Below are 12,922 nucleotides of genomic sequence, written 5' to 3'. Positions count from 1 at the left end.
GGAGACACACTGTAAATGAGAGGCCATATTTTAACATCTTTTCCCCACACATCCCCCACCACAGCAAATTTATCACGTTCACATCAAATAGGCCTACTTTCTCTGTCATCAAAGGGAATGTCTCCGGGGACGTTGTAGCGGGAAATGTGGCTCTGACAGTGTTAGCATTCAATAGGATCCCCATTGCTACACCTTTTGATTTATAAACCCCAGCTAAAATCAGTAACCCATGCAGGGCCTGGAAAAGGGTTTCATCAAGCTCCTTCCAATTTTCACCATACACCTGTTTTCCCTCTTGACCAGTCACCTCAGGAATGTAATTTTCTACTGATATGAGACTATTTGTGGTGAATATTTCCTAGCGAAGAGGCAGAAGATCCCAAAACGCAAAATTGAGTTCATGAGATCAAAGATTTATTTTTGCATCAAAATCAAATGTGTTTTGAAAGCATTTCATTATACCACAATAACAAAGTAGGTCAACCTATGTAAATAATGGAAGTTAAAAGGAATCAGACATAACAAAATTAATATTTGCAAAGCATGATTGGGTTCACCTAAGTTTGTTGATGCTGCCATTACTTTTTCCGCCTTTTATCAAAGCCATCAAAGCTAGTTAATTCAGAGTTCACTACTAGGACACCTTTCTGTCCACACTTGGTTTGTTTACGTGCCTCTGTAGGGTCTATTTTGAATCTGAACCATGATATTTTTCATCAACGTGAGTATCACTGTGAGTACTAGCAACACAGACTGGATTGCCAGGATTTAGTTTTTATATCTATTTTATTTTCAGTTTGTCTATTCAGCTTATTAAAATTATATTTAATTATCGGCATTCAATTTCTCAGAGCAATTTTAAAATGATTTTTCAGCGTTATAAATAAAGCATTATTCCAGTATGTTTTACTAGAAAATACTATTTCCGTCTTTCTACTTCAAAATTTTAAGTTTAATTCAATGTTATTTGCTGATTCTTTGAAACTTTAAATGAAAATTGTTTCAACACCAGTTTTCCCCCCAGTATAAGCAGATTATAAAATGTTAAACATTTACATTTTCTTTAGTTTTATTTCTATATATTGTGTCAAATACTAAATCTAAAATAAATGCCTGAGTAATTATTATTTTAGTTAGATTTGGAGGTACAAAAAATTTATTTTAGTTCTGGGTAATTTTAATCTTTTTTATTTTATTGTATTCTGTTTTAACAGTGTAATTTAATTAAATTTTTTAATATACAGTTTAATTCAATTTAATACATAATTAGCATTGCAAGTTTTTCCTTTGTGACTGTCTGGTTCTTAACTTAAGATTGACATCTTAAGTTTAATCACCTTTGATTGTTCACTGTATTTTGTTCAAAGCAAATCCAACACCATTTTTTTCCCTTTTCAGGCTATAACTGAACAGAACAAGAACCAACAGAACCAAGGCTTTATGTAACATCTGACAAACTGTAGTGATAATACAGACTGCATTAATAATGGTCTGGCAAAGCATAACATCAACAGAAAGAATCATAAGAAAGAATGCACCCTTCACCTTCTGTTTCATTTTGGCTGTGCTGAACTCTAGTGCTGTTTTCACACTTGAGAGAAATGTGAATAAAGGGGCAATGGTGCTCAAGATGGAGAGAGAAAGAAAGCAAGCAGGTGAATAAGCAACAAGAAAAAAAAAGAGACTTCATAAATTACTGCAGCAGCTCTTCTTACTGCACTTATTGTCAGTCTGACTTTCTTCTTGACAGACGCTTTTTAACAGCAAAAACACAGTCGGGAAACATCTGTGTCATGTTTTGATGAACCAGTACAGCAATCTGTAATTTACAGCAACATCACATCTCCATTAACCAGTGTTATAGATCGCAATACGCACAATGACATTTTCAACAACAGTGAGTGTTTGGAAACATCTGAGCGCTCAATGCTGCCATTGACCAATCAGAATCCAGTATTCTAGACCTACAAAATAATTCAATATGACTCTTGCAATCACAATGTTGTTCCGAATTCAGACCAATAGCATGACTGCGAGTGTACTTTTATATAAGTTCACCAAACAAGAAGTTAAGAGGAACGTATTTAAACACTTTATTGCAAGTTACTTTGTCTGTTTTTGAAAAATTTCCAAACAAAGTCACAGTTGTATGAATCTTTGAACATCTCTAAGCAATGCACAATAATGGAATTTCATTACTTTATGAAACAGTATTTTAGAAGGAACAGAGTGAATGAATAATTCAGCCATTCATGAAGACATGAAGTCTTTTGTTTCTTTTCTGAATGAATCTGTGTTTTTGAACAAATTGGTCATAAATCGTTCATTGGCTCGCTCGTAAAGATTCTGCTTTGTTGAACTGGAATTATTGTAATATTTACATACTTTTATATAATATTTATTAATATTTTGAATTCGCTTTTTAGATTTTCAGTTTTAGATTTAATTCAAGCTTTAATCATTTTATGTGCCTTTGTTTTTTATTTATAGATTTTTTTTTCAGAATTAGTTCATTATTTAAGTACTTGAAGCTAAACCTACTGTATATTACTTAGTTGCCAAGGCAACATTTCCAATTTTTCTTTTTAATCCAATATTTTATTTTATGTAAGCTTTATTTCAATTATCGAAAATTATTTTTAATAGTTTGTTTTGGTTAACAGTAACAAAACTGTGTTGAACAAATCAGTTGCTCATTCATAAAGACTGTTGATTGTTGCTGAATAAATTGTCTTTAACACTTTATTTTAACTTAATTTTTGTTTAAATTGTTGAAGGTTGTTTTCATTTTCATTTTAGTTTAGGCTTTAGAAATTTTGTTATGTGCTTCTGTCATTTTTTTATATAGATTTAATTAATTGTTCTGCTTCAGTTTAGTTTGTTATTTTAATACTTTAATTTAAAGTTTATTTGTTTTATTTATATATTCGATTTGTGATAGTTTTGAGTGATTTGTTTAGTTAACAATAACATTGTACAAAATAAGTGGATCCTGTTACACAAAAAAATCCACGTCCGGGCACTTTCTGGAGCACCCATAGTTACGAGTACCTGATGCACCCTTGCTCAAGATTTTTTCTTTGATAGTAACAACATTATGTTGAATGAATCGGCTGAGTAAATGACTCAATGACTCGACTATAAAGACAGTCATCTACTGCCCTAATAAAGTAACTGCAGAGAGAGAGTCAGTAAAACTTCCCACCACTCATGCATTAATCATAAGATTAATTAAAATTTTCGATGATAGATAATTTTGGACTACATTCGGCAGCCACTGCAATTTAAAATACAGTCATGCCCATTTAAATGCTTCCACTGCTTTTCAGTGGATGTTTAGGACCCAAGATGCACCAGGGCATTCAGCGTATGGACCAGCCTGGACATGGCAGATCTATCACTGGCCCATCCGAGCCACCAGCAATGGGCCCACTAAAACAGTCTCAATCAACAAAGGGCCATGCCACCCTCCAGACGATGGCAGTCCCTCCGTGCCAAGCCACGGCGGCAACCAAAGCTGAGAACTGAGAGCTAAAGGCTTAGCTTTTCATCAAAGGCAAAATGCTTATCTCCCACCACAGAGACTTATGCTGCATCATTTCCAAACATCTGCCACTGACCGACTAATGCTGAGAAAACTGATTTCTGATGAGCTAAAATAGTGACAGAAATTCAATGTAAAGAGTAAAATTGAACCACTTTCTCCTCCGTGAATGAAAGTGGCACTATTTACTTAGAGATTAGTGTCTGACTGGATGAAGCACCAATCCCTTGCTGAAGTATTTAAAAATTTTGCCCTTTAAAATCATTCACATTCATCACAGAAACGCAGCTTTTCACGGAATCTTCTGTTGGTGGGATTATGTTTTATTTTTACATGCTTCTCAGCCTGAACAAAAGCTAAATTTGCTCTCCCTGAAAATCGCTTCCAGAAATCTGTGATGAGATGGAAAGATAGACAGCGGGTGAGTCAGAGATACAGACAATGACTCAATGAGCAGCAGAGAGCTGATCATTTATTTATAAATGGCTTACAACTGTGACTGCAGTGGATTGCTGGTACAAGAGGCCTTGCGGATGTACGTAAGAGACTTGTCTGTGTGGCACACTGGGGAGAATGAGGTAAGTTGTGCAAATTTTGCAAAGTTGTCTTCTGTGCAATAAAAGGAAAACTAATAGGCCTAATTATATTTCAGGATGTCTGTTATCAACTGAAAAAGAACTCTCAAGTGGGGGAAAAATACAACTTGTCCCATGTTAGGTAAGTTGTGTCATGGCAAGAGGTAACTTGAATCATTTGGGACTATGCAATGTACATTTCATTTAAAAAAAATTTTTGGAGAATTAATAGTTTACCTAAATTACATTTTTTATACATTTGATTTGTTTTTAAATTTATATTTTACCTATATTTTACCTATATATATATATATATATATATATATATATATATATATATATATATATATATATATATATAGGTGAAACATTTATGAAAAAGATATGTTTAATAAAATAAAAATAAATATATATATAAGTGCAATACTAATATTATATTTTATAATAAAAAGTATTACATAAAAACAGAATTATTTTATAGTATACTTAAAATGCTAATATTTACATTTTCATTTTTCTTTATTTTTTAATATGAATTTTCATCATTTTCAAAAATAAATTCAGCAAGATTTTATTTTAATGTTTTGTATTACAGTTAGTCGATCTAAAACAGTGATTGTGCATTAACAGCTGTCAACCATGTTTGACGCAAATGAGTGGTCTGAACTTATTTACCCAGCACATTTCTTATTTTGGTCATGCATGTGCACCTGCACACCACTTGTGTGCATATATGTTTTCTCCTTGCAACAAACCACCCCTATTGAAATCAGTGGATTTGTAATGTTTCTGGTGCAGATCTTGTGTATCTATAAATTCTACTGGCTTATACTTTAATATTTAAAAAAGCACATGGTACACAACTGTATAAGAACTAATTTTGTGTAGCTCTGAGTTGAAAGATTGCAAGTGAAACTTTTCATCAGAATAACCAATATATATATATTTTTTTTTGTAGTTGTAGTTGTAGTTATAGCCATGTAAGGATAACAGAATCTGGTTGAAGTATTTATAACCAGCCAAATAAACACAGAACTGTAGTTGACATGGGGAAGCCTGACAGATAGATGGCTATCAAAGTATGTTTACAAATTGGCAATATACTAGGCTTGATTGAACAAAGAAAACCCCCAAAATATGAAGTCTTTCATCTTGGAAAGGCAGACTAAACAAAGTCAAAGAATGACATTGTTTTGAAAGAGGAAGCTTCAATCATCTTTGCTTTGTCCAAACATGGTTTCTGTTAATTAGCCTGTGGTTATGTCCTGCCAATACGCAAAATAATGCACAGAGGATTAACCAGTCATGCTTTAAATGAGAGGCAGAGCTCTAATTAATAAACGCTAAGCAGCCTTAGATCCTGAAATATAATCAATACTTCTGAGGACAGCAAATCTGCCAAACGTTCCAGTTTCTGCACATGACCTTGAAAGCGAAGGCCAATATTTTCTACACAGAAAGAAGCGAAAAGTAAATGAAGATTTGATTTGAACCAGATGCTAACACTGACAAGCCCTCATCTTTGTAAGCCATGAACAAAAGTACCTATGGTAGAATAAAACAACAAAAAAAGACCAATAGAATATTGTAGCTTCCTGTGAAGTTTGTATTTACAAGTTGGGAAGTCGTAATTATAACGTCAGGTGCAAAGTAACATTAACTAAATGTAATATGATGTTACGCCCAGTGTTAGCAGGTTTGCTAATTGTTAGCAATGCCAGCTGACGCTTTTAGCTCTTGTGGCCCTAATATGAATTGCACTTTGGTGATGTTTTGCTGCCTAGACTTTACATCAAGGGTACGCATAGTGCATAACACTCGGGTTCTGGAAGTAATAATCCCATTCATTTTCGCCATAATGGAATTTATAACCCATTATAAACCATTAAAGACAGACCTACTGTGAGCTGCGACTTTAAATAATTCTGTGGAATTCCTGGTGAAAAACCCACCCACTCTCATGAAGCGGGTTCTCAAACCAGCTATATATTTGTATGCATATTTTGCAATAAACTTAAAATATGTTGATACTATATACACAATCAACATCTTTAAATCGAGAGTTTATAATTTTTTTAATCAATAGTTTTTGACTGATTTTAAAATACTTTTTTGCTTCGAATCAAAGTTTATAAAATGACTTTCATGGTATATTACAAGTCTTTTTAAGATACTTTGTAGCTTTATGTGAGAAACAGACCAAAGTTCAAGTCAAAACATTTTGTTGTCCACATACTGGAGCATCAAAAACCAATTGAACATGCCAATGTGACACATGCCGCGGACTGAAATTGGCTTTTTGAATAAAATGTTTATTGGGATCTTAGTGACAAGACTCACATCCGTCCCCTCTGGGGAAGCAGGGACATAAAGGGCTGGAAATAAGGCAATAGGGGCACCGTGGGACTCTGTTTGACCATGTGGCTTGATGTTCGGCTGGCATTTTAATGCCGCCACTTCAATGAGTTCTGACAAAATTACCTAAATACCTCAGTTTTGTTGGCTGAGAGAGTTTCATATCTTTTTACACAGCAGTGGGGCTGGGGACAGTAAGTAATTTGATTCTTTTATGGCGTTTTTGTTCGGCATGTTGGAGAGAAGAGTGAACAACAAATTAGAAATGAGTGTCTGAGGGCGAATAAACCAAATGTTTACAAATAATTCAGTTCAGTAGTTCCTCAGAGGAAAAGTTGTTTCACATTAGACAAGCTAGAGACATAATAGTATATATTAAATACAGTTAAAGTAAAATCTTTAGATTTTTTGTCAAATTACAGGAAAGCAACTGTAATAACTGCATTAAGTGTTTTTGTACAACGTTTTATTTTATTCAAAAGGATTTGCAACACAAATTCCATATATATATATATATTTTTTTTTTATTTGAACATAACATACATTTTTAATGCAAAAAACAAAATCACGCACTATAAGGGACTGAATCCAAAGGAAAATGCCAAAAAAAAACAATGCACGGAACGCTCTAAAACTAAATGTCTTGAATTTTTGTCTAAAAATCTAATCACGTACCAGCCCAAGGGGGAGGGGAAAAAAAGAAAGAAAAAATATATATATAAGTAAAATAAAAAATAATAATATTATCCTTCAGGTTCCTGAAGATAAAAACAAGTATTAAAATTTTATTTTAAATAACTTAAGGGCTTGTAAGCTATTCTGACTGAGCTTAGAGATCTTGTGTAAAAAAATAAAAATAAAAGTATAAGTATAAAGAGGTTCAAATCTACTTGGCTGCCTCAGATAAAACTAAAATCAATGTCTAAAGATCTCCCTGATAGTACAGACCTTATGGGTCACCTTTATTGATTCAAAAGACAAGAACAGCAGATCAACCCAAGAACAAGAACCAGAACCGCCTTGAACGATGCCTTGTGTGAATGCCATACATTGGGCTCATGAATACTAAGTAAATGAAAGCTATTGTGTAGGCACTGAGTTTTTCTTTCATTTTAAAATGGCAATGGAAATTATGAAACCACATCTGGATAGACAAGGTTTGATGTTTCTTATGTTAAACTCTGTTGGTCTGGACTAGTATTACTAGTATTACAGTAATAAATAGACTTTAAATTCTCCACTTCACGGCTAATCATTGATCTTTCTGCCTTTTTAACAGGGCACTTCGAGACCTTTACAGCATTTCACCACAGCTTTCCCTGACAAATTTTATATCGAATGCAACCCCAAGCAGGCATAATACAGATATGTGAATATATATTACAGATTCAAAGGAGCACTAACTTAAATTTAGGTTCATATTTAAAGGATTAGTTCACCCCATAAAATGAAAATTTGCTCATTTACTCACCCCAATGTCCTAATGTCAAACCACTATGACTTTCTTTCCTTAGTGCAACAGTTGCTCTTTTCACAATTAGACTGGGAACTGAAGCTTTCAGGTTTCAAAAGCAGCATAAATGTGGTCCATATGACATTTATAGTATATGCCAAGTCTTTTGAAGACATTTGGTAAGAAACAAACTAGTTTTAAAAAATCCTTACGTCCACCCTAAATCTCCATAAGACATGAACTTATAATTTGTATACAAATCATTCTAGAATAACAAAACCTGAATGATCTGCTAACAACAATTAACAGTTGGAGAAGAATATCGGTAAACAACGACTTAAATATCGGTTGTTTCTCAAATGAAGCTATTATTTGACTTGAGAAGACTTGAGAATATAGCACAAAATTATTATGTTTTAATTCGCAATTGCAAGTTTATAACTCACAATTGTGAGATAAAAAGTCATAATTAACTTTTTTACAGTATGTTTTATTGCATGGTGGAAACCAAAAAAAAAAAAAAAAAACAGAACTGCGATATGTAAATTTGCGATATGTAATTCTGAAAAAAGTCAGAATTGCGTGATAACTCAGATTTGGGAGAAAACATTTTCAAAATTTGCAAAATCTAAACTCAGTTTAATGTATCGCAATTCAGACTTTTTTTCTCAGTTTATATCTCACAATTCAGGTCTTTTTCCTCGCAATTCTAATATAAATTCAGAATAGCAAAAAAGGCCGAATTGTGAGATAAAAGTCCCAATTACCTTGTTTTATCCTGTGGTGGAAACCGCTTCCATATTTATAGACCACTTTTGTGAGGCAAAATAATAATAAAAATCTCTATTTATTGTAATTTCACAGAAAATAAAGCAACTCTTCCACAAAAAAAAAAAATTGTCATACTGGTTTGGAACGGTGGATAAATGATGGCAGAGTTGTCATTTTTGGGTGAATTAGTCATTTTATTTGAATTTATTCAAGGTCTACTCTCGCTTTGATTGGGTCAAAAGTGTCTTGCACAGGAAAATTAAATTAAAAAGAGTTTAGAATAAATAAGAATAGATAGAAAAGATGGTTTAATGAGAAAGCGACAAATGAAATCCGAACTATATGCCATATGTCATCTCAGTTAGCTTCCCGTTCTACGCAAAAAAAAAAATTATTCTCTGTTGAAAAGGTGAGACCTTTTGAAAGTAATGCTGGGTCACGAAATGAAAAAGCAACACGGGAGCGAAGAAAGCCACCTAATTTGTGACACTCTGAGAGGGACCGGTTTTATCTGCCGTGATTTTGTGCGTCTCGGCAGCTACAACACTCATTAAAATCAGAAGAGGATGAGGGGGCATGAGAGATTGACAAGCAGAACAGATTTCTCCCTTTCATCTGCGTTAGCGTTTGCCAAATTCAATTGAAGGAGGAAAATGACATGAAAAATAGCTAAATTGCTGAACACAAACAGGGATTCAGTCGTAGGCTCCTTAATTGGGTCCTCGGGGAAACATTCCGGCTACAAAATCCAGGATTTCAGGGTGTTTATTACAGGATGTTGAGACTCCAACAGATTAAGTAAAAAGGGTTTGATAAGGGTGAGAAAAAGAAAAAGAGCGGGTGGACGAGGAACACAACAGCCGCTTGTCAGTCAGGGTTTTGGCACGATTGTGTCAGCTGAGATGAACATTTCTAATTAGGGAGAAATAGCTCAGTCCGGTTTAGTGAGAGAAGAAAAAAAGAAAGAAAAAAAAGGCTTTACTGCCCTCTGGTGTTCACTTAAAACATTAATGGCAGCTGACCAGTAGTGATGGGTGGCAGAGATGGAGGAAGCTCAGTTGCCGCCCACTCCAGCTGCTGAAGCAGTCGTTCCAGTGCTGCTCTGTGCTGATTTCCCTGTGTGCCGTTGGCCACCACGCCGTCGACCACTTCCACCAGACTTCAACTAAAAGAGACGATGCAAACCAATTGTTTAGATGCTTTCATATTTATTTATTTGTCAGGTTTGGGTTTAAAAACAGTTTGTCGTTAAAGGGATAGTTCACCCAAAAATGAAAATTTTATGTTTATCTGCTTACCCCCAGGGCATCCAAGATGTGGGTGACTTTGTTTCTTCAGTAGAACACAAACGAAGATTTTGAACTCAAACCGTTACAGTCTATCAGTCTTATAATGTAAGTGGATGGGAATCACGGCTTTGGGAGTAAAAAATAAACGAAACACACAAACAAAACCAAATTAAAATAATGAAGCATTACCGCCACCTATCTCTCAAGTGGACCATTGACACTCCTAATTGAGATTGTAGATAGTGTCAATGGTCCATTTGAGAGATAGATGGCGGATATGCACTTATAAGTCTGCGATCCGCCGTAAAGCAAGAAGACGCCTCACGCACCAGCTGTCGAGAACGCGCTCAGGAGGACGCGCTGAGTTCAGACAGTTCGGACATTGCAGTGAAAATCAGAGGTAAAAAACTATATAAATACTGTTCAGTTTCTTGCACAGACTGATCGTTTTGTGTCTTTACACATCAATGTATCGTCCCTTACATTAATGTATTCCATCCACTTACATTATAAGACTGATAGACTGCAACGGTTTGAGTTCAAAATCTTCGTTTGTGTTCTACTGAAGAAACAAAGTCACCCACATCTTGGATGCCCTGGGGGTAAGCAGATAAACATCAAATTTTCATTTTTGGGTGAACTATCCCTTTAATAAAAAAGAAAAAACATGCTGTAGTAACAAACTGAAGGCAGTAACGCACAATGTCAATTTGAAAGATTTTTATTTTTTGTCAGTTTGTCATTTCCATGAATAGGAAAGAAACGGTGATTAACAGTTATAATAAATAAAATACAGATTTTTGACATTTTCTCTTTAAAAAAAGTACAATTTTCTTTTGATTTGCTAATTTCGTGTTTAAAAGCAAATCATTTTTTTTTATTAAAATGCATAAAAAAAAAATTGACAAATCTCACTTTAAAAATACTATGTTGTTCAAGAAGTGTTTTCCCCAACAACACTGTGCTGTAGTAGCAAACTGTAAATTATGGCAGTTTGAATTATTAAAAAATTTTTTTTTAAATAAATAAATAAATACAAATCCTTTTTTCATTTTCCCCTTAGCAAAACAAATAAAACTTATTTTTTCCCCCCACTTTTTCCATTTAAATTATTACCAAATAAAGGTGGGGTAAGCGATTTTTCAAAAACGCTTTAGAAAACTGATTCGGGCCGACTAGCAAAACAAACTTGAAGCCAATCAGCAGTAAGGGGCGTCTACTCATGATGTGGAGGAGAGAGGGTTCAGTGCACAGGATGGACATTATCCGAGCGACAGAAGATAGAGATGGTAGATAAAAAACAAAAGAAAATGTCTGCGGAACAACAGAAGGCTTAAGGCAAGAAGTAGGACCCGTGTAAATATCGGATCAGCTTTCCAGCGCTGGAGAGAACTCAAGGAGTGGAAGGCCTGCGATCGGAGTCTGTCAACACTGGACGCGACAAAGCGACCGTTGAAAATCATTTGAAATTTGTGTCAATACGTCATGAATAGAACGCAGCAGCAGTTTTCTGTTGGGGATTTGTTGTGTCGTGCCCTGCCGTGCCGCATCCAGTGTAGACCATAGATATGTATATATATCTAAGGTGTAGACAGCATCACTGATTATAATGAGTTCTATAGTATTTTGTCGCGCCGCGCCACTTGCGTCCGGTGTAGACACGGTGTAACACTGGTTTTGCTTTGTTTCACAGAACTAATCGTTGCCTGGGTTGCGTACGTATGTGTGGGGCGGAGCTATCAAAATAGGGGCGAGACCCTTTTGGGCTAGGGGCGTGTTTGTTTTGGTGATTTCAAATGTCAACATTGGCTACCAGAAATCGCTTACCCCACCTTTAAAGACTTGATTGACTTTGAGCAAATGTCAGTAAATTAAATTGAAAAAGAAGATGAAATCCAAATATTTAGATCCTTTTTCATGGGTAGGTCTTGGTGGTCAATAGTTTTGATTTTTCTACCCCAGGTTTTTTTGTTTTTCTCTTAATTTTCTTCTTATTAAAACAAATAAAACTCAAATTCAGAAGATAAATACATTAAAAATGTAATACAATTATCTTTTATGTTTATCAGCTAAAGCTTCTTTTGCTTTAGTTTTGGTAGTTACAATTTATTTATTTAGTATTATTATTTTTTTAAATGATCAATTTTTAGTTTTTGGCCATTTAAAACGTAACTGACTAACTGAGCAAATTTCAATAGATTCCATTTGTAAACCTGTAATTTAACATCTCAATAATGGTTAATAATGACAATTTCACTATTTGAACACTACTTAAAAAGAAACATACCCAGAATTTGCTCTGCAGTGACCATTAATGGAAAAATCAATTAACCGTTAAGTGTAAATGAGAGAGTCGTGAGCTTTTCAGAGGTGATTTGTCTCATTTAAATGCTGTTCATGAAATAAACCAGCCTAATTCATTACAGACTCTAATGTCTTTTATAGTCTTGAAAGTAATGCTCTTAATACCTGTGATTTACACTACAGCAAATTAAAATTTTAAGAAGCTTAAAGAGTTTGACCTTAACGTGCTTTAAACCGTTTTACCTTCCCTTCACACCCCGTTTTCTAGTCCTTTTAACTTTTTTTTTTCCTCCGCATTCTCTGTTTCAATCTTTACAAAGTGTTTCCTCGCCCCCTGCTGTCTACCGCACTGAGCCATAGACAGAAAAACAAAAATGGTATATTGGAGATGAAAAGGGTCGAGAAATTTCAAGGGGTGTAACTGTGAATGAACGTTTGGAGATGAATATTACATGCAGCCCGAAGGAAATGTTAAAAGAATGAAAATGTGATGCGGAAAAAGAGCATAAATTATTATTAATATAATAACAGATTATATTAACATTATTATTTATCTGTATTTATTATTAAAGATTATTTATATATATATATATATATATATATATATATATATATATATATATATATATAA

The 12,922-nt window shown here is 34.2% G+C and overlaps 1 protein-coding gene across 3 annotated transcripts in view; it reads right to left on the bottom strand.

Annotated features, from left to right (window-relative positions):
* Window positions 1-12,922, bottom strand: part of LOC107600991 (GTP-binding protein 1-like) — a 50,911-nt gene that overhangs the window by 30,106 nt on the left and 7,883 nt on the right. For 2 of the 3 annotated variants that reach the window (XM_016292995.1, XM_016292996.1), the window contains one exon: window positions 8,567-9,863. In XM_016292995.1, the coding sequence (XP_016148481.1) occupies window positions 9,753-9,863 (111 nt within the window). In that variant the 3' untranslated portion in view covers window positions 8,567-9,752. Of the gene's footprint in view, window positions 1-8,566; window positions 9,864-12,922 lie in introns of those variants that run through there. The other variant, XM_016292997.1, reaches the window with a different exon arrangement.

This window comes from Sinocyclocheilus grahami, unplaced genomic scaffold (assembly GCF_001515645.1).
Source record: "Sinocyclocheilus grahami isolate Dianchi unplaced genomic scaffold, SAMN03320097.WGS_v1.1 scaffold295.1, whole genome shotgun sequence".
Taxonomy (NCBI): domain Eukaryota; kingdom Metazoa; phylum Chordata; class Actinopteri; order Cypriniformes; family Cyprinidae; genus Sinocyclocheilus; species Sinocyclocheilus grahami.
Note: the sequence above shows the minus strand (reverse complement) of the source record. Positions and strands in the feature narration are given on the sequence as shown.